The following is a 22,045-nucleotide window of genomic DNA, read 5'->3' as shown; positions in this document are numbered from 1 at the left end:
AGGCCGAAAGAGAAATTTAATTTACTTTCTAGATTTTCAAAAAGACCCTTTTAGAAATTACTGGTCATTCTAGGATCTTTGTTCGACACTATGGATGTTGGCAAGCCATGATACTTGAAAATTTGAGATCTAGAGAGGGTTACCATTTGATGTGTCTTAATAGTCTTTTTGACAGACATAAGAGTGTGTTTTCTTGCTAAGCCTGTCGATTGAAACAATCCAATTTGCTTCCCTCGATCAAATTTCAATTTTTGGTACACCATGCATTTTGAAACATACTTTTGTATGTTTACTTTCATGGTAGACCAACAGAAATACATTTCTACTCCTTGAAGAGTAGATTATGGAATCCTTCTTTGCCCCTTGTAAGGAAGGAGAAGCATGGGATTCATACATGACTTTCTTATTGTATGGGTGAGTAACACATAACCTATTGCCGTCAGGAAGATAACCATCCTTCAAGGTGAATGGTTCTTTTTTTCTTTCCTAATGCAAAGGCTGTAATTACCTACTTAAAGTCTTAGTCAGTATTATACTCATCTATCATAAAAGATAGATCATTGTGAGTTGCTATAGACACCACATTTACCCTTGGCTGTTGTGCAAGTGCATCGACCACTTGATTGTGCTTGCCAGCAATGTGAGCAATATGAAATTTAAATTGCGAAAGAAAATCTGCCCACCTCATTTGTTTGTCGGAAAGCTTTGTTTTCGTCATAAAGTACTTGAGACTTTGTGATCCATTCGTAGGATGAATGGAGCCCCAAAGAGATAGTGCTTCCATGTGTTTAGGGCATGTAGAACAGCGAAAAGCTCTTTTTCGTATATGCCTAGGATCCGTTCATCGAGATTGAGCCTTTGACTCTCATATGTGGCACGCCCTTCTTGAAGCAAGATTGCACCAAGGCAATCACCACAAGCATCACATTGGATCCCAAATGGCTTTGAGAGATCCAGAAGCATAAGGACTGGTTGAGAGATGAGCTTCTCTTTGAGCTTGTCAAAAGCATTTTGTTCTTAGCAGTCCATGAGTACTTAACGTTCTTCTTTGTTAAGTCATGCAATGGTCCTGCTATTTGAGAGAATTTTGCTATGAAGCATCTATAGTATACACACATACCAATAAAGCTTCTTAGCTCATGTAGATTCCTTGGATTAGGCCATGCTTTTATTACCTTCAACTTTGATAGATCCATACAAATACCATCTTGAGAGATAATGTGACCTAAATATTGAATCTCTTATAGGAAAATTCACTTATGAAAAGCTTATTCTCTCTCACAACTTGAAAGATTACCTGGAGGTGTCACTTGTACTCCTTAAGAGAATTTGAGTGGCCTGAAGATTTTTGTCCATCGTAAGTTTGAATTCAACTAGAGCATTTGTCAGTGATCGTATTTAGTGCTCTATAATCGACACACGTGATATGTGCAATCTTTCTTTTACACTAAAAGTATTGGTGAACAGAATGGAGAGGAGCTAGGCCTCACCATCCCTTTTTCCACCAATTCATGCACTTGCCTCATGATCTCCTCTTGTTGAGCTTGTGGAACTCAATAAGGAGGTTTATTAGGCGGTGAGCTTTCTAGTAGAAGCTCTATTGCATGGTCATCATCCCCTCGTTTTGGAGGTAGCTCACTAGGGATGTCATCAATGAAAACTTCTTGGAATCCGTTTAGGAAATTAGACAACTCTAATTCCTCTAGATTCCCTTTATTGCTACTTGTGAAAACATTAGAATCATTTACAGATTCTCTAACAAAAATCATATACGCAAAAATAGAGCTTTTTATTGACTTATCAAAAGCAAGCGTATTTACCAAGGATATGGTGTTCCTTGAGTCATTAGCATCTATGTACATGCTCTTTTTCCTATAGGTGAAGTAGATTCTTCTTTTAAAGAGCTTCATGTTGGCAGCCATGCGATTGAACCATGGTGCCCTAGGATAACATTCTCATGTTGGAGAGGAGAGACTAAAAAAAAACTTCTTTGTTGACGTAGCTTTGGACATGAAGCCTCAACTTCCCAATCAAGGGAGTAACGGAGGCTTGCTATCCCTTGAAAGCTGTGTCAGCAGTTACAGTATCTCCCATCTCAAAAGCTTGAATGCCCAACTTGGTGGCCAACTCCGTTGATATGAAGTTGTGAGTAGAGCCCAGGGTCAAACAAGATGAAGGCATCATGCTCCCTTACTTTCCCCCAACCATAGGAGAGGAATGAGCCTTTGCAATGAGTATCCTCTTTTGGAGCTTCAACCATGGAATCACTAGAAGTGTCATTGCAAACATTCCTTTTGGGGCAAGAACGATAACCATGTCCTTGCTCCCCACACTTAAAGCATTTATGGTCTTTACAAAAAAAACCTCTAATTCTTTGGGAGAGAGCTTATTTTTACCTTTGTAAGCTCCTTTCTCCTTGTCCTTGTTGTTGTTGGTTTTGTGTTGCCTTGGGAAGAGTTTTGAGCATTGCTCTTCTCTTTAGGTTCATTTCGATCCTTGTTTTCTATGGGCTTGAAATTTCTTCTCGTCCCTCGTTGGAAATCGATCCTTGAAGCAACCATAGTCTGGTGGATGACTTTGGTGATAGTGCTAGGCCGTTGTGAGTTGACATACTCGGCCATTTCTTCAGGTAATACCGCATGTTGCTTTTGTTCGATGAAGTCTATCCTTTGAAAGACTGTAGCTTTGAGATGTAAAGCCCAAAACTTGTCTATATATTTGTGGATAGACTCGTTGAAGAGTAGCTTCAAACTCCGCCATTTGGTAAGCACTTTGTCCTTTGCATCGCTTGCAAGGAATTGCTTCATGATGGAGACTCGTAGAGTTTTCATGTCTTTGGGGCCTCGCCGTTGCCATGAAGGCTAGCGCACCATTGACGAGTAGATTTCTGGAAGTGCATAGCTACATGCTGTAGCTTGGAGGACTCCGTGAAGCCCTTGTTCCCAAAGGTCTCATCAAATTGTTGGATGAAGGTCAATACTTTGTTGGTGGCACCAAAGGTGCCATCATAGGTGAGAAAAGAGATACTTTTTCCTCCCTCTTTGAACTTCTTGAGATTTTGGGACCTTCACCATGCTGGATAAGTTTTGCGATGTCCTCTTCTCTTGTATTCTTTAAAAGAATAACTATTGCTTTTGTCGGAAGAGGAGGAAGGTGAAGAAGAAGGAGAAGAGGGTGACCTCTTTCTTTCCTTTTTCTTCCTTTGTTTCCTCTCTTCCCTTTTGGAGTGACCAGGAGAAGGACTACGGGTTGACCATTTCCTCTTGGGAGGAGTTGGCGATAGTCTAAACCGTCGTCTCATGGAGCCACATCTTTAGAGTAACTTAGGGATTCATTTCTTTCTCGTTCTTTGGATTCCTCCTCTCTTATGGGAGAGAGTCTTCTTTTGGGAGTTTCATCAAGAGACCTCCTAAACTCTCTCTCCTCTTGGGGAGAAAGGAAAATCCCATAAGCACGAAGTTTTTCAGTAACTTCGGCTTGCAAAGTAGAGTTGTCCATAGTTTAATGCAACCTAGTAACAACATAATTGATAAACATAGGGGCATCATCATTAGCACCTTCATGTGCAAAATCAAAGTTATTAATGTTCATTCTTCTCTCTTGGTTATTGTCAGCCATGCTAATTATACTTATGTATTTACTTAGTGTATTCTTTGGCAATTCAAAACCTTAGTTGCTACTCCTCTTAGCCTTTGAAAATAAGTACTTAAGTATCTACACCCACGGCTCGAATTGGTTAATTATAGAGAGTAGTGGGGTGGGTCTAACATAGCAGAATTACTGAGGAATAGCTCCTTTTGGACTTCTTATGGCTCAATAATGGTAAAGCCGTAGGCAAGTTTAAAAAGACTCATTATTAAGACCAAAGCTTCCGAGGTGTGTACCATATCCCACATAATAGGCTCAAAAAAACCAATAATAGATCTCAGTCCCACTTACCTTAATATAATTAACAAAATCAACCATTAATAGGCTACTTAAGGACCTCTCTTCTTAAGCAAGAAAAGAGAAACCAAATGCTCTGATACCAATGTAATGGAAATGGCCTATGAACTTTAAGAATAGCGGAATTATGAGAATTAAGGTGAGCATTTTTGTGAGATCACTTTGAGAACATAGAGGTTGAACTTAATTGATGGTAGCAACATAAATATAGTACTTAAATAACTTGGTATGAACGATACTTTTGCAAGAGAGAGTATTAGAGAACTTAACAATAGTTGAGGACCGGATTTACTTGGAGCTGGTCCCTCCTCCAAAAGACGTTTGTATTATAGATTCTCCCATCAAGAGAGACTTTGTTACAATACAATCTTTGTGTTCCTTGTGACCTTGGTGATGCTATGAAGATGGAAAGCTTAATGCATCACGAGTTTAACATAAACTTCGCAAAAAGCATTAACTATCCCAAGCCTCAATTTCAAGGCCTCAAACACCTTCGAAGGTGGAGAGAGCTAGCGGGGAATGAGAGTAGGGAAGAGGAAGAAGAAACATTCCATAGGAGAAAGAAATAGTTCCTCACTTATCGTCACTCTTCTTGCTTAGCATAGCATAATAGCATAGTAATGAAGATGAAGAAGATGGCAAGCTTAAGCATTGAAGCATGGCTCTTGGTTGGATTTGCATTCCATAGCCAAGAGTGTTGGTGTAGGCTCTCCACTTCTCCACAAGCTTGGAGAAGGAGATGGAGCTCTTGCATTTTGCACTCCACACAATGAGAGAATGTGTGTGTGTGTGTGTGTGTGTGTGTGTGTGTGTGTGGGGGAGAGTATATCCGTCCTCTCATGCTTGGTCCATACCTCTCTCTCTCTCTCTCTCTCTCTCTCTCTCTCTCTCTCTCTCTCTCTCTCTCTCTCTCTCTCTCTCTCTCTCTCATTATTTATTATTTCATTTGGACATATGTCCTCTTTTTTCTCTTTGAGAGAAAGAACTTAATTATTTATTTTTATGTTTCTAAATTCCCATTGGACCCCTTTAAAACCTAACCAATAGCATTCAAGCACATCATGAGGGCCACATGTGGAGGATCATTTGAACATGTGTCTTTTATGCTTATTAAGTCATTTGGTTGACTTGAATACTTCAAGCCTTAGTCAATCAAGCATAGACGTTCATGTCTCTTGAGAATTTATCTTTGAATTTAACATTTCAAAAATCTTAGTCATTTAAGCATAAAAATCACCTCAAGATTTGGACAAGGTTCCCACAACCATTTTAAGCGTCTTAGCACCGTATGCTTGGGTACGATTCCCACCTCGAAGTTAGCCCTAGCTTGCGTAAGGTCAAAGGACTTTCTAACGCTAACTTTTGGAGGTCTTTAATAAGCTAACCCTAAGGTCTTTTAAGCTCCATTAAATGCACGTTGCTCTTTGATAGACTACCTCCGTTTGGACCCCTTTTGAGATGTAACCATTTCTCCTCTTGATCCCTTGCTGAGGTATATCTAGAAGCACTTATTGCACATTGCTCTTTGGTAGACCATCTCTTTTTGGACCCCTATTGAGATGCAACCATTTCTCCTTTCGGTCCCCTGTTGAGATAGGTCTAGAAGCACATATAACTCTTGTTCCCCTTTTATCTTCCCATATTAAGTGATCAATTTAATATGAGAAAATCATTTGGTAAAGTTAGATATTATATTTTATGACAATGTGCGCGTGGCCAGTTTCAAAGATGGGAAGGTGATGATTCCCAGTGCATGACCAATCCTGGTAGGGGTAAGGTTGTGGCTCCGCACTTTGGAAAAACGGTTAGGAATCTCGTGTACCATATCTCCAGGCACATTAGTGGGTAATTCTGCAGTTTCTAATGCAGACAAACCGAGTTGCTGCAATTGATCATGAGAAAAGATATCCTTCAGAGAAGGATGAGGTAGAAAGTTTAATGTGAAAGGTGCATGATCTTTTGACTTGACGGTCTGTTGATGGCATGACGTAACACATGACTTTCTCCCTTTCTTATGTTTTTGGGAATTTTCTCATGGTTGCTAGAAGGCGCTGATTCTGGTTCTGAGCTAGAATCCGATCCCCCATGTGAGAGCGTACTCTGTAACTCTCGTCACTGGCACTCTCGTCACTGGTTGCACTGGAGGTCATCTCATTAACCATGGCTGTTGTGATCAAATTCCCCTTCCTCTACAGAACTACTTTGTCGTTCCCTACGCGTAGGCTTTCTGCGCAAAACTTCTTGCCGTATATGCCGACTACTGCTTTCCATATTTCCAGTAGCCCCTTTGTGACTGCAGAAGTCTAACTGTCACAGCAACGTAATACTTCTTTGTATCCCACAACAGCTTACATATACCGATTCAATCCACAATAGCATACATACATAGCCTATTATCCTGGCGGAGAGTCGGCAGCAATAGCAAATACCAATATGAGTGACGTTACTTTGAGAAGTTGAAAAAAAATTCCACGTTGTTGGGCGGGATGGCAACTGCGCTGTCACCAAGAGGGCAGCCAAGAGCGAGAAGGATGTAGACGAGATTCCTGCGAGGGTCTGCTAGCCGATGGGGCGAGGGAGGAAGCGATAGCGAGCGCCAGACAAAAGGGACGAGAGGGGAATAAGGGCGAGGGGGTTGGGTAGAGGCAACAAGGATTTGGTAGGGTCTAGGAGAAGTAGAAGGGGCAAGGGAAATTGGGTAGGGGCGATAGTGGGTAGGCAGGGGCGAGTGGACCGGTTAGGGGCGAGAGGGGTAGAGAGGGGCGAGTATTGCTGGGTAGGGGCGAGGGAGAGTAGAGAGGGGTGAGTGGCTCCTGGTTAGGGGCGAGGGGTAGAGAGGGACGAGGGGCTAGTGGGTAGGGATCCAAGTTAGTGGGTAGGGGCAAGAGGGTGTAGAGAGGGGCGAGGCTAGTGGGTAGGGCCTTTGGAGGTAGGAAGGGCGAGGGTTAGTGGTTAGGGCAAGGTGTAGAGATGAACCTGTAGGGCAAGGAGTGACTCCGGAGATAGGAAAAAACTCAGAGAGTGAAAAACTCAGTTAATCAATGGCAATCTGAAGTGCTACACACACAGAGCAAAGAGAGTGGGTATAAATTTTACGGAGAGAGCTGCTATAAAGAGAAGGGTTATAGAGTGAACCAATCTCCACACTCAAAAAACATTGGAAGAAGAAGAAGAAGGAACTCCGTGCTACTGGAAAGAAGAAGGGAAAGAGAATTACTGCGTAGAAAAGCCTCCTAATGACCCAAAGTGTGTTACATTAGAGAGACCCCATTTTGAACGCCAAAAGTGTGAAGACAGACGATGCAAAGCAATACAACAAGGTAGTCCAATCTCATGGAAAGAATGAGTTGATTATAAGAAGTTTAGTCTAATCTTATGGAAAGAGTGAGCTGAATACAAGAAGTTTAGGACAAAACAAGCACCCCAGTTACACAGTGGTAGAGAAAGTACACCGAAGTTACACAATGGTAGAGAAAGTATACCGAAGGAGGAAATGTGGGGACACCGACAGGCATAGCAGAGACTGAGAGTGTGCAAGGACATTATCATAACACAGGCTCCGGTGGGAGGGTAAGTGAAAGAAGAGAGAAAGGAGATTCAGGAACCTATGCTATAGGTAGAAACAGCTACAGATGGCGAAACAACTGCTGCAGATGGCTTACTCAGAGGGATAATAGCATTTGACACCGGAGCCATTTACCAGCGGCAAGGGGACACCTTCCAAAGTTACTAACTGGATCGCTCCTTGTGGCAAAATTTCTTGGACCATGAACGGGCCTTGCCAAGCTGGGATCAACTTATTTGCTTTTTTCTGATATCTAGCTTGATACAGTAGCACCAGTGAGCCTTGCATAATTTTTGGCTTTCGAAGATGGCAATCATGCCACACCTTGCAACGAAGCTGCTCTACTTGCAGCGCGTACGAAGCTTGCGGCTTTCATCCAACATGGAGAGACAAGATAGATTGGCAGAGGCAATCCCTACCGTGACACGAAGACTACCCACCCTAGCAGAGCCGGAATTGAATTCAAAAGGGGCGATTGCTTCTAACCCAAAAGCCAGTTGAAAAGTAGTGTATTTTGTAGTTGCTTTGTGGGAAGTGCGATACGCCCAAATAGTGCCGAGGATTGCTTGAGCCCAAGAAGCTGGATGCATATGACAAGCCTTGCGAAGTAAAGCAACGAGAACTTTGTTGGTGCTCTCGGCTTGCCCATTTGCTCTGGGGTAGTAAGAGCACGACTTGTGGTGGAAGATTTTGTAGTTGTCTAGGAGTGTGGTGATCAGATCATTGACAAAATGGCTACCCCTGTCACTGGTAATCTCTAAGAGACACCCCAACCTGCAAAATATATTCTCTTACAAGAACTTCGCTACTGTAGAGCTAGTGCAATCAATCGTAGCCAGAACCTCTGCCCTTTTAGTGGCATAATCCGTAGCCACAAGCAAATACTTCCGATTACCTGGTTGGGCCGGTGGAGAAATTGGACCCACAAAGTCCAAATCCCATCTTTCAAATGGCAACCGTGTCATGGATACCTGTAAGGGACGGTTTGATTGCTTACCAGGTTTAGGTACACAGCGCTGACATACATCACAGACCTTCACATGAGCAATGGCATAAGGCCACCATACCACTTTGTAGAATTTTCTAAGTGGTAACGTGACCAGGATAATGGCCACCACTGGGACCGCTACGGGCATCCTCTAAAATAGACTCCACTTCATGGGGAGAGACACACCGACTTAGAACACCATTAGGTTCAGCCTTATAGAGCTGACCGCCAATCAAAGTGAATGGCCGAGATTTGAACAGTAACCTGCGTTTTTGCAATGGAGAAGCATTCTCTGGGAACATGCAGTGAACAACAAGTATAGAACGTCACCGTACCACTCTGGAGTTGTATCAATCTAAAATAGACTGCTATCTGGAAAGTCATCCTCAATGTCTCTAGCTTCCTCACTTGAGTGGACGCGAGAGAGATGGTCCACCATGACATGGCGTTTGCCAGGACGAAGTACCACTTTGAAATCGAACTCTTGGGACAGAAGAAGCCATCGCCAGACACAGCCTGCAACTTGTGGCTTATTGAGCAGGTAACGAAGAGTATGATGACCAGTACTAACTGTGAAGTGAACCCTTAATAAATAGTGCCGAAATTTTTGAAGAGCATACACAATGGAAAAACTTTCCCTCTCGGTAGTGCTGTAATTGCGCTCAGCTTTCGTGAGCAACCTGCTTGCATAATGAACGGGACGATCGAGATTAAATTCCTTGCTAGACTGAGTGAGGACAGCTCCCATAGCTGTCTGACTAGCTTTCGTATATACATGGAAGGTTAGTGACCAATCAGGGGCTACGAAAATCGGGGCTTCAGTCAGGCGCTTTTTTAGGTAAGCAAAGGCTTGAGCTTCAGCTGTGGACAACTGAAATGGTACAGCAGTACTGATCATGCAGGTCAAGGGTTGGGCAACATCGGCATACATCCTAATGAATTGGCGATGATACCCTGTATGGCCTACAAATCTTTGAACACCTTTAGGATTGATGAGAGGAGGCAACCTCAATATAGCTACTATCTTCTCTGTGTCTGGCGCTAAGCCTTTAGCAGATACCACATGGCCCAGCAATGTACCTTCAGTGACCAAAAAGTGACATTTGTTCGGATTGAGCTTCAAACGTACCTCCCTGCACCTGAGGAAGATGGTTGAGAGTTGGGCGAGGTGTTCCTCTAGATTCTCCACTGCTGTCAAACATTGAGTACCCGAGAAGATTGAAAAATCGTCCATGAAGATGTGAAGATGATCCGTAAGCAAAGGACAAAAGATGAGGTATACTGTGTGATTGAAATAGGGCGGAGTACTTTTTAGCCCAAACGACATTCTAGTGTAAATGAAAATGCCCCATGGAGTCACAAAAGCCGTTTTGATCTGATCACCCAGATGGATGCCTAATTGATTGTAACCACTGAATCCATCCATGAAACTATACAATACGTGCCCTGGCACATCTTCAAGCACACGCTCAGTGCAGGGGGTGGGGAAACCATCTAGGATAGTTACCTTGTTCAGCGTGCGGTAGTCGAGGCACATGCGGATTTTATTTGATTTCTTTTTAGGTGCAATGACCATGGGTGATAGCCATTCATAGCTCCACTGGCACAATGATCCCTGCTTCTTGCATCTTTTCTAACTCTTTCTTGACAGCTTCGGCATACTTAGGGTTGAGCTTGCAAGCCCCCCGGCCTCTGACTGGCTTGGCCCCTTCGACTAGAGGGATAGTATGGACACCCAGTCCTGGTGGGATTCCTTCCAAATCCTTGTAAGACGAGGCAAAAACATCTTCAAAGGAGTGCATAAATGAGACTACCTCATCGAGTAGCACAGGATGATCCCATAACGAAGAGGCGGGTCGTCCAGGTCGCCCAGGTTGACTTCTTTGACCAGGTTCGGAGGTGTCGCTGATGAGGGTGCATCAGAAGATGAAGACTGAGCCACTTCTTACAGCTTTGAAACATCATGGGCCGTTGTCTGATCTATGTGAAAATCAGCATACTCTTCCTATAACCATCCTCGTGGAAGCTCCTTGAAGGGTAAATCCTCAAACATAGCAGGGGGCCTTGGCGCGGTTGAAGAATCGGGTACATAAGAGGATAGGGGAAGATGTGAGGCGGTGGTGAACTCCTGTAAAGAAGATTTCTTTCCCCTTATGTGGTGTGTTATAGGTTCACCAAGACCGATGGCTTCCACCGAGGGGCCCATAGAAGTATGGTCTTGAGTGACTGTCTCACTTGCATCTGTAGGGTGTGTGGCTCACTGACTGCAGCTAGAGGAGTAGAGATAGAGGGTGGATCGTCAAGCAAGGGTTGAGTAGAGACCACATAGCATGGCAGCGATGTGGTAACCTGCAACCACTGCAGAAGATCTTCGTCAGACCCATCTGGTGTGGTAGGCTGCTCGATGCCGGGCTTGGACTCCACTGACAAAGAACTATGATGAGCCATTGGATCCATACCTCCTTCAAGTCGAATTGGATGCATTGGGGAGCCAAGAGTATGAATCCACATGGCGTCGTTTCCCCAATCGTGAAGTGCCTTTGTGTGCCGCAACCAAGGTCTACCGATGAACAAGGGAAAACCTTCCTGGGGAAGACGGACCACAACAAAATCGAGTTGACAGTGAAGTCTTGTACCTGCATAGGCACCTTGTCTACTATGCCCACCAGGTAGATTGTCCTCTGGTCAGCCAATGTAACTGTGAAGGGGGCAGGGCGGGTAGGCTGCTGACCTAACACCAGCATAGTGAACTCTGGCATCAGATTGATGCCAGATCCACCATCGACAATGACACCGGAAAATTGACGCCCATGAATAGATATAGTGAGATGAGGACTCTTGTCATAGGTGTGGGGAGCGGCTGGATAGGAAATCATGTAGGACTCTGAGGGCTAAACAGGGAGGTGCCCGCCACTAGGTTGTGCACCTGGGTACATAGACTGAATGACTGTAAGGGTGTCAATTCTTAGATTTGCATCGAGGCGGACCATGTCATAAAGTGACACTTGCTGAAAGGTGTTCTTCAAGATGGCTTCTGCTATCGGCTTGGTGTTTTTGATATGGGCTTCCTCTAGTATTTTGATCTGTTGTAAATTAGCCACTGTTTCCAAAAAGGCCCCATCAATATCAGTTTGCATGGAGGGAGAGCGGCCTTTAGCACTAGTGAATTGCTCATCAGTTGGGTCAGGTGTACTAGGAGGGGAAAGTGGAGGGGAAAGTGTTGTAAATCAGCCATTGCTTCCAAAAAGGCCCCACTAATATCAGTTTGCATGGAGGGAGGGCGGCCTTTAGCACTAATGAATTGCTCATCAGTTGGGTCAAGTATACTAGGAGGGGAAAGTGGAGATGGACGAAATGGACCTTTTGGAATGCTGAGACCAAAAGCTTCTCTTTGCGCCCGAGTGAGGACGCCAACAGGCTCCTCCACTTGCTGTGGCCTATCCTTGGGGGGAACCACATGAGTAGCCGGGACAGCTGAGGGATAACGCTTACTGCTATCAGGTTGAGATTTGAAAATGTGAAGTTTTGTTACTTTTGACTTGGGCTTGAAGACGTGGATGCGCTTTGCTTGGGACAATCCTTACTGTAGTGGTCCTTTGCCTCGGGGCAGTGACGGCAAGGAGGGGACCCTTTGGGTAAAGGGCACTTACTTTGATAATGTCCATATTCTCCGCATCTATAGCATAAAATGGGTAAATTTGATGGACGAAACGGGGGACGAGGTGGTCTCTCCTCCTACTGCAAAGAGGTGGAAGCTGAGGTGTAGAAGCTCTGAGGAGTTGAGGGAGCATTGGCATGATAAAAATTGTGAGGTGAAAAAGTGCTTGTCATACCTTGCATTTGCATAGGAGGGGTATTTAACAATGGTGGCATGTTGTTTGGATGACCATAGGGAGAAGCATGTTGGATGCAGGTGCTAGCCCTCGTTGAAGAGTAGGACCAAGACTTTGTTGTATTTGTCGCAATCCTTTGAGGTAGTAGCAATCCTTATCCTCATGTCCCGCCTTTTCACAGAAATGGCAATAAACTCGAAGGGGACATTCAGGTGCACGGTGCCCTTGAGAGTGGCATGAGCTACACTAGACCAGAGCTTTAGTCTCCTGTTGAGACCTAATGTCGTCTAACTCGCGCTTGATCTGTTTCAGCGCCTCATGATGTGGAGGCTTCTCCTGTCTAAGCGAGAAGGACCTCTCTTCTTAAAGAGCCCGTTGTAGCTTTAAGGCTTCTCGTGCCCTACGTAAAGAAGTTAAGGGGTCAGATGGACTTTCCAAGAGTACAGAGCCAGACTCTACCTGAGGAGAGTCGCTGAACAGCCTTTTTGCCCCCTCTATCCTAGTAGCAGCAGCAACAAACTCCTCGAGAGTGGCTTCAGGTGGGAGACTTTCTCTGAGTTTTTGTTGAGAAGACTTAGAAAGAACCTTCTCTACCCATTTTTCTTCACCATAAATTCGCATGGTTGTTGGGGAAGCTTAGCGAGCAGAGACTTTGTTTTGGTCATGAGTTCTGTAAAAGTCTCATTAGGCTGGAGCATTAGGTTGGCCAGCTCATCTAGAACTTTTTCTTGAGAGTCCCCTGGTCTAAAGCATAGTTACCGAGGAACGCCCCCTAGCCCCCGTTCCGGGGGGCAGTTCCCTTCCCGAACGTTCCGGAACGTCCCGGATTGTCTGACGTTCCGGGTGGCCAATGCAAACCGGAACGGCCGTTCCGGAACGTTCCGAAACGCCCCCGGACCGTTCCGGAATGCCCCTGGAACGGCCAACGGCTACAAACAAATTTGGCAAAAATTGAAAAAATTGAAGTAAATGTTTGGGCTTCTTTTGAAAGGTGCAAGGCCTCAAGGACTCATAAAATGCACCCCCCTCCCCCTTTCTCTTCACAAGCTAATCCTCAAGGCTCAAGCTCTCTCCCTCTCACTCTCAAGATCTCTCCCTCTCAAGACTCACTCTCTCAAGGCTCAAGGCTTCAAGCCTTCAAGCTCTCTTCCTCTCCCTCCCACTCTCTCAAATCTCTCCCTCTCTCTCTCTCTCTCTCTCTCTCTCTCTCTCATCATCTAGTCATAGCAAGGTTGAATGGTCTTCAAAACGAGTTTTTTGTGAGTATTAGAGTCAAAGCACTCTAATACTCCTTGTATTTAAACACAAGGAGCTAAAAATTGCACTATTTGGGTGTTTTTTATACCTCCCGTTCCGCGACGTTCCCGTTCCGGACCCCTAGCCGTTCCCCCGTTCTGCGGGGATCCCGTTGCCGTTCCCGTTCCGCGTTCCGGGTAACTATGGTCTAAAGGCTTCACTGAACTCCCGTCTTAATGTAGCCCAATTCGCAAAATGGTTATCAGCAAACTGACTATACCATTTATCGGCTAAGCCATCCAATGTTGATTGGAAGAGCACTAGGTAAGCGTCTTCTCTGTTGAACCCACGACCCCTGTAGAGGGAGATAAATCTCCTAGCATGGTCATCTGCATCCTCTGTGGAGAGGGCCCCCTGAAAGTTGGAAACTTTATATTTACCTTAGCCAGGACACTTGTGAGCTCCTCCATGGCCGTTTGTGCAGGAGCCTGGTGGTGCTCAAGGGCTTGCTGTAATACACTAGTCGAGCACTTTGCTAGAGAACGGTGAGCGGGGAGGTGGATTGGTTGAAGAGGGTAAGGGTAATGGGGCTGGTGGACTTCTACTTGGCACAAATGGTTGACGCTTTCTGTGATAGAACTTAAGAGGACTTAGTAGTGGACTTTGTCGCTCCTTTGACTGCCTTGTATGTGTCATACAGGAACCAAGAGTCCTCCACCCAAGCTTCGGGGCATGGACTGACTGAACACTCGACTAGGCTCCCCCAAACCTGGACGAGACTTGGCTAGACCTGGACGAGACCTCGCTAGACCTGGACGAGAGATAGCTAGGCCAGGACAAGTGACTAGACCCTGGACGAGAGACAACTAGACCAGAACCAGAGACTAGACCAAGCTGGTCGAGGGAAGCTTGACGAGACCAAATTAGACATGAGATCTCATACCAATATAGACGAGAACTTAATCTAAACATAGACAAGAAGCTAATCTTAATCAGCTAGCTCCTCGACCTGCAGGTGCAACAGGGTGAGACTTCAATTGAGGTCCAACCGGCGTGCCAAAAATGAGAGCACCTGTAGCAAGGAAAAGGTGTCGTGCTCTCTAGAGTGGGTGCTCCTCAGTGCAGTATGCATGAAACCTCACTCCAACAGAAGAAACATCACACAGGAACATGACTCAAACACACAGAAGTGGAATATGACTCGAGACACGATACGACTCAAAACACAACTGCATACTCAACTCAATGGAACTCGACAAGCTCAAAGAACCATACAACTCTGGCTGGCAACACACACAGCTCCAAGCTCAGGACTCAAGGTACAATGAGGGTGTCGAGGCTCCAATGTGCAGGGAGAGTGTCCGTGGCATGCAGAACTCTAGACTCAGGACTCGAGACTAGACGCTAAACCATACAAAGTGGATGATCCACAACCCCAAACGGCTATGAATATATACAACCATAAGAGCCACCAATGGCTCACAAATATCTAATCTAGCTAAGACTGTCTCAAAATTGTGGTCGTGATGGTCTGGCTCCGTGTCCGATAGAACGCCTCCCGTATGTCTAGCACGTGTCACTGCCCAGGCAAAAGTTCGTTCAGTGTGGACTCACACCAGCCCAACTCAAGGTTGGATCAACACATACGTACGGCTCGGTTCCGTACTGTGCGGACGTTCCGTACGGAACAATCTGTATGGTGTTTTTTTTTTTTTTTTGGGTCCGTGTGATGCTGTTTTTAAAAAAAATTCTAGGTCTCTTGCAGTAGTTACACAGTATGTGGTTGTCTTGTAAAACATGTCTTTGAATGTCTCTATAAGTTGTCGGCTTCTCTCTTGTTTTTTATTGGAAATGTCCTAGAAAATTTAGTACTTCGCGGCTTTTTTACAAGAGTACGTGTTTTTACATACATAAAAATTTTTCCTGTACGGAACAACGTACAGTACGTACATATACACCACGTACAGTACGTTTGGTACCAGCCCACAATTGCAACTAACTGTTTGTCCAGCCTGCGACATTGTAGCCTCCTACAGTTAGGATTTTAATTCCTAACCCACTTTAGGTTTTAGGTCCCTCGGCCGGCTTCAGTAAGTTGGTAAGTCTTCTTCTGCTAGGGTTTAGACTCTAGGCCCCTCGATTGGAATCTGCAAAACTCAATCAAGTTAGTTCAAAATTTGAGGGTCATTTCGAGAATCCAGAAATATCTCTCATTCCATAACTACAACACGGATGCTTACAGATGCAAGTACAAGACATAAAAGAGGAGACGGCATAGCGGATTCCGGCTCTGACAATGAGATTGGCATGGACCACCTTTCTAGGGAAAGAGAGTCTGTGATCGGCCAAATGAACGCAGTGATCAAATGTATCTATGACCTCGACACAAAAACCCAACCCTAAAACCCATCACATACCGCCTTTTAAAATGAAAGCAATTGTCCTCGATTGTAGTATATAGCAAAGAAGGAAATTAATTTTAAAAAATATCCACACTTTTAACATTTAAACAATTAAAATCAGACGAGTGATCATTCAGTCATGCATTCTTGTGCAATGATGACCATGTGCATAAACCAGATAAGCTAGCCTCAGACACCTCGTGTGCATCCGAAAATATGTCATATGGCCAGTCAAATAGTGAATGCCTATAAAAGGACGTTGGATTATGCTTGGATGTCGATTGCACACTCAAGATCATCATAATCATAATCATCATTTGTCTTGAATTCATTCAAATTTCATAAAACAAAACAAAATTCATGGTTCTTATCGTCAATAATTGAAAAAATATCAAACTGATTGCTTAGCCGATGTCGCTTCCAAATGCTTTCACATGCATGTTTCTCACTCCTATTACCTGCTATCTCCACACAAATAATAAGAGCTTTAAAAAACATCAATTTTACACATGCTGAAATTTTTTGCAAAAGCCCTAATTTGCTATTGAAAACCCTAATTTTATTTAGTTATCAGAAGAAAAATTCAATTGTGCCAATGCATAGGGCTCGTCAAGCGGTGAAATGTAGCTATCTGGATTGTCATGGAGTCTTCACAAATCTACCAAAGCTTTGTCCACCATAGGCGATGTAGTGAAAACCACCAAGTCCAATGTTGTGTATCTAATTATTATAAAGCATTTGTTGTAAAAACCTCCTGTAGAGCAGCTCACAAAAGCCAAGAGATTGTGAAACCCCTAGGTTGTGCCTCCAAATCATCCACATCAAGTATACCATTCTTGATGATGTACACCCCAAAAAAGGATGCAGACCTACAACACAATCATGCTATAAGAGAGACAGGAGAGACCAAGAGGGATCGTTGGACGACTCCTCAACTCTACTCAGAGCGCCAATCTCACCCTCTCCCTCTCCCTCTCCCATATATTTATCGTTAATCCTAGCATATCCTAAGTTGGGGAGTAGTTTTTTATAATAGAAAGCATATTTTGCATACATAGAGCATGCTAGGGTTAAGATGCATTTTCGAAACCCCTATATACAAAGCATCCGTCGAGGATATCACATTTGTAGATGCCCCATTGTCCAATTTTGTTCTATGCTTTTATCTACTAGAATTCTTTTTTTTTTTTAAGTTCATGCACAAATCTACATGGCATGGGCATTATTGTATGTAATGTGTCTCATAGGTCAACATGGCCTTTCGTAGACGTTAAAACTCTCTTCTTCTTCTTCTTCTTCTTCTTCTTCTCTTCTCTCTCTCTCTCAAATTTGTTATTCCATTTCCCTCTTCAGTAAGAGATCTTGAGTTGAAGACTGAGCAAATAGATCATGGAGGTCTCGAAAACTCGTCCTTGATCAGATAGATCATAGAGGCACCTGCACACTGTCTTTGGTCATGCTCAACTTCTCATGTAGTGTGGCTAGCAGTTTGCTTTTTACTTAGCAGCGCGGGTGTTCAAGCATGGATTTCTCACTTGGGGATCTATCTCATGGTTGATGCCGATGCCCGGACCGCATCTTTTCTACGAGGGCTCAGACACAGATCCAGCTCTTATGCTTACCTCGACTGGTTATCGGCAAGGGACTTGGGCTATGTTACCACAGATTGCTTGGCAGGGGGATCCTCAGACACGTGATGAAGTTTTTTCAGTCATCACTAGCATTACACTATGGAATGTTTGGAGAGCTCGTTGTCTTCACATTCTCAGTGCGGCTCCACAGCTCCTTCAGGATACCCTCACTGCCATTTGGCTAGACATCATTCACACCCTGATTTGGCAGTGAGATTCTTCCTCAAGTACATCTCGAGCAGCCGAGGCTCGTCGATTTGCCTTCCTTCGGCGTTGGGCGCGATCCCCACTCTTCTTCACACTTACAGGTGGCCAGATTACATGGCATTATGCCCCCCCTCGGTGGTTTCTCCTCCACTCATCACACCAACCACCATGAGATTGTTCTAGTCGAGTTGTCACTATAGTGGCTCTCATCCTTACATTCAGCTTGTACACCCCACATGATAGGCTATTTTGGCATCCGCTGGGGATTATATTGTACTCAGTAATATACAGCCCTGACTTTTCCCAAAAAAAAAAAAAAGATCATAGAGGCTTATTACTGCCAATTAACACTTTGCACAAAGGATAAATACCAATCTTCGGTTAGAGCTTGAGAGAGAGGGACATATATATGTAGAGATCTAGCATAATAGATACCTAGAGAGGGACATATATATGTAGAGATCTAGCATAATAGATACCTAGAGATATGGATAACTTGAAAGATTGAGAGAGACAGATTAGAGAGATAGAGAGAGAAGGTAGAGAGTGACACGGCCTTGATCCGGAACAGCCGGGCCCCTTCACAGGAATATGTTCATTCCTCCATAATTTCAAGTGTATAGACTGAAAATTCAGCATGGAATCACCTTGTGTTCTCCTTCATGCAATCACTTCAACAACACCTGCTCGAATGTCTTCACATAAGCTCGAATGAGAAAGAGAGGTAGCATGTAGAGCTAAAGGGAAAGAGAGAGGTAGCATGTGGTGGTGCAGAGGCTTCTTGGTTGAGCTTTAGAGAGTAATTTCAGCAATGAGGCGATCTCTAAAATGAGGGAAAAGGGGTTGTTTTTATCAATGAACTTGCTCTTGAAAAAGGAGGTTATGTGGGAGCATTACCACAAGTGTCTTGCCACTTGTCTAAGAAGATAAATTATCTTTGACAAGTGTCCTTACAAGTGTCAAATGCCTTGGCACAGGTGTCTTGCCTTTTGTGAAAAGGGAAAAAAAGTGAATTATCTTTTGACTTTGGCAAGTGTCCTTACACATGTAACAAGTGTCTCGACACTTGTTTATTTTTATTCTAGCCCTTGACTAGAAGCTTCTAGAACATACTAGAATCGACGGAAAAGTGATAACAAAAACATCAATATGGGAATCAAATGAAAGCTCTTTTTGAGTAAAATACCTAATAGCACTCAATGCAAGTCGTCATGCATGTTTTACTGTGTGCGCCTAAGGTAGATTCGTTCCATACACTTGTGTCGATCTAGCACTCTCTTCCAAGAAGGTAAGAAGATATAGTCCTTCATGCTTTTCAAGCATGTCAATGGCCATTCATATTTTCCCACCTAGGGATAGAAGTATGTCTAATCAATCATGGTTCCATAAACACAAGAACACATGTCCTATTATATAATTTTTCAATTGGGAAGATTCATATACAAAGTTGATGATAGTCTCTTGGATTTTTCTTGCAAAGTTAAATTTCACAAGACCTGTCCTTACCATTGTTAATATTATAGTTGAAAGCTTGTTGCCGTGTGACGGAAGCATAACACAAAATAACTGCATTACAATTTCAAAATGTAAGAATTAATATTGACATACCCTCGCTCATCATTCAGCCCATCTCCTTCCTATCACTTCAAAGAAAGAATCACAATCTATTATAACCAAATCAAGTTTTTCAGTTTAAGAAAATAAAGAAAATACTTACAAAAAAAATTCTTCTCTTCGTGTTCCCTCTCATTTATTGTGTGAAAACAGAAGTTCAACAAACTTGAGGATACCGTAAGTCGTTCATTGCATTCAAACTTCATTCAGTTTTAAGCTCTACTACTGTTGTGCAGGAACAAGTCATGGAAGCGGAACGGTATGTGAATCGGGAGGAAAAAACATGTGAACTGTGGATTATGGAGCAGGAGCCAATTGTAGACACTCAAGGGATGTTGCATGGCAGCAAGGTTGCCTTAAAGGTGACACCATTTAACTTCGAGGCCATGTCGGATTATCAATCAACTTTACTACATAGTCGTCCAAGCGAGTCATGGGACTTTGAGCAAATGAGGAGCTCGGGACTCTCCAAAAGCAAGCAAGAGGGAGAGCGTCGCCCTACACTTATCTTGATGAGAAATTTCTATCGAGTCAAAGAGAAGTAGTTCCACCCTCCCTCTCTCCCTCTCTCTCCTTCCTTTTTCTTCTTCATCTTCTCCTCTACCCTTCTTGCTCTTGCTCCTTCCCAATTGACCCTGTAGCGTTTGTTTTCTTTTTGTTCATTGTTTTTTGGCCTGCCAGTGGCAAAGGCCTTAGAGCTTTGGAGATAAGGCAATGATGGGTTTAGGTGCATACCTTCAAATTATTATTTCCTCTTTAACGTGACCATTCTCTTTACTTTTAGCTTTGGAGAGAAGGCAATGGTGGATATTCAGATCATTGTTTCCTCTTTATTGTTAAATCTTGAAATTGAAAATTCTCTTTACTTTTTCACTCATTTCTTTATCGTCCCCCCTCTCTCTCTTTCATATCCAAAAAATACACTTTCTTATTTTTTGGTTGGCCATCTTAATATTATTAACATTTCTTATGCTTGTTCTCTTTTTTTTCTTTTTTCTTTTTTTCTTTTTTTGGCAAAAGGGAGCCATTAACTCATTTTATGCAATCTGTTTGACACTCAAAACTTTGGTAAGCCTACTTGGTTAAGAAATAGCAAGTTCAATTTCAAATGCACAAATGAGAGAAAATGCTATGTTCTAGGCTACAACAAATAGGCAAAATTCTAATGCAAGACAGAAGGACATGAACTCCGTTTTGAATCTCATCAAAAGAGCATTTGCGATAAACTAGCATCTCCTCAAAATGCTTTTAAAAGAATGGCTCAAGGTACTCCACAAACCTAACTAGTGCCATATTAAAAATTGCAGTTGAGCCTTGGTGGTTTGTATGAAATCAGTTTTTCCCTTCATTAAGTTTGTATAATGTAAATGAAGAATATCCAAGCAATAGTAAGGACCTTTATTATTCTCTATCTACCCAGTATGTACCACACAATGTATATGCCTATATATGAGGCTCTTCGAGTGTCTTGATAACAACACTGAAGAAGAAGAATGTTATGGAGAGTTGTCATGATGTGGACATTGACAAAGGAAAGATGTGGACATTGAAGAAGAAACTCGTTTCGAACCTTATTCTTTTTAAGGGTCAATTTGAAGGGAAAATGCAGGAGCTTGAGCACCTCCTCCAGACTAAGGAGCTACAAGGGGCCCTCAGGGCACTCTCGAGGGGTAGTTTCCAAGGGGAGGATGGTTTGACTCTGAGTTTCTTCTTGGAGTACAAGGAGGTGCTTGGCCGAGACCTTTGTAATGCCTACCAACTCATTTTGCACACTGGGGAGATGCCAAACAGCAGGTTTCTTGTAGACCGTAGGTTGGTAGACTGTAGGTTGTAGGTGGTAGAGTTCATTTTCCTATCCGACGGTAGCTCCGAAATCTCCCAGGAGTAGATTAGGGAACGAGGGCAATTTTGTGGCTGTGCTCGGCCAGTTGAGGTGTCTCTCATGACGGATCGTATCTAGCCATGGTTAGCCTTGGGTTTTGGGTTTTGGCTCAGTTCCATGGCCATTTAGGCTCCTGCAAGCTGGGGGTATTTATCCCTACAGCCCACAGAGCCTCTATTGCCATTTTTCCTATTTTACACCTATTTTCCTATAGTTTCCCACGTCGTGAGGGCTGGCTGTTGGCTAGCCGACTTGGTATATGTCGGGTATATAGGCAAGGGATGGGCACCTTTAGAGAGTAGTTGTGTGCAGTGAATTGGAGGTAGGAGGCCGCCCCAAGAGGGTAGCCCTAGCATGGGCAATGGGTTGGAGGGGCAGATCTGCCCAGCGTTTTTGATAGCACTCAACCCAACATTTTCCTCATGGGAAGTAAGGGATCAGGCTAGCATTTTCCACAGCATGCCTAGTGTTTTCTCCTTGTGAGTGCACATGCATGGAGGCGCTATGATCTGACAGATGCAGAGCACCTCCATCATGGTGCAAGCATATGAGAGGAGCCGATTCATGTTCATCATAGGGCAGCCCCGATCCGGTTCCTTCTCCCTTCAGATCAATCTTCTTGCCAGGAAGAGATCCCGTCAGAGCCTCGGTTCCACAGGAGGCTAGGGCAACCCATGACGAGACAATGTCAACGATCTCGTGTGCAGGAGTTGTTGGCAGTGTCAGTAGAAGTCGCAGTTGT

The 22,045-nt window shown here is 43.8% G+C and overlaps 1 protein-coding gene across 1 annotated transcript in view; it reads left to right on the top strand.

Moving 5' to 3' along the window:
* LOC147435252 (uncharacterized) overlaps positions 1 to 20,834 on the top strand; it is an 89,678-nt gene extending 68,844 nt beyond the window's left edge. The window contains exon 6 of the mRNA XM_086488339.1: positions 19,658 to 20,834. Coding sequence (XP_086344465.1) covers positions 19,658 to 19,966 — 309 coding nt within the window. The 3' untranslated portion in view covers positions 19,967 to 20,834. The remainder of the gene's footprint in view (positions 1 to 19,657) is intronic.
* The last annotated feature ends 1,211 nt before the right edge of the window (positions 20,835 to 22,045 follow it).

Source organism: Adiantum capillus-veneris, chromosome 18 (genome assembly GCF_014529385.1).
Source record: "Adiantum capillus-veneris isolate H3 chromosome 18, ASM1452938v2, whole genome shotgun sequence".
Taxonomy (NCBI): Eukaryota; Viridiplantae; Streptophyta; class Polypodiopsida; order Polypodiales; family Pteridaceae; genus Adiantum; species Adiantum capillus-veneris.
Note: the sequence above shows the minus strand (reverse complement) of the source record. Positions and strands in the feature narration are given on the sequence as shown.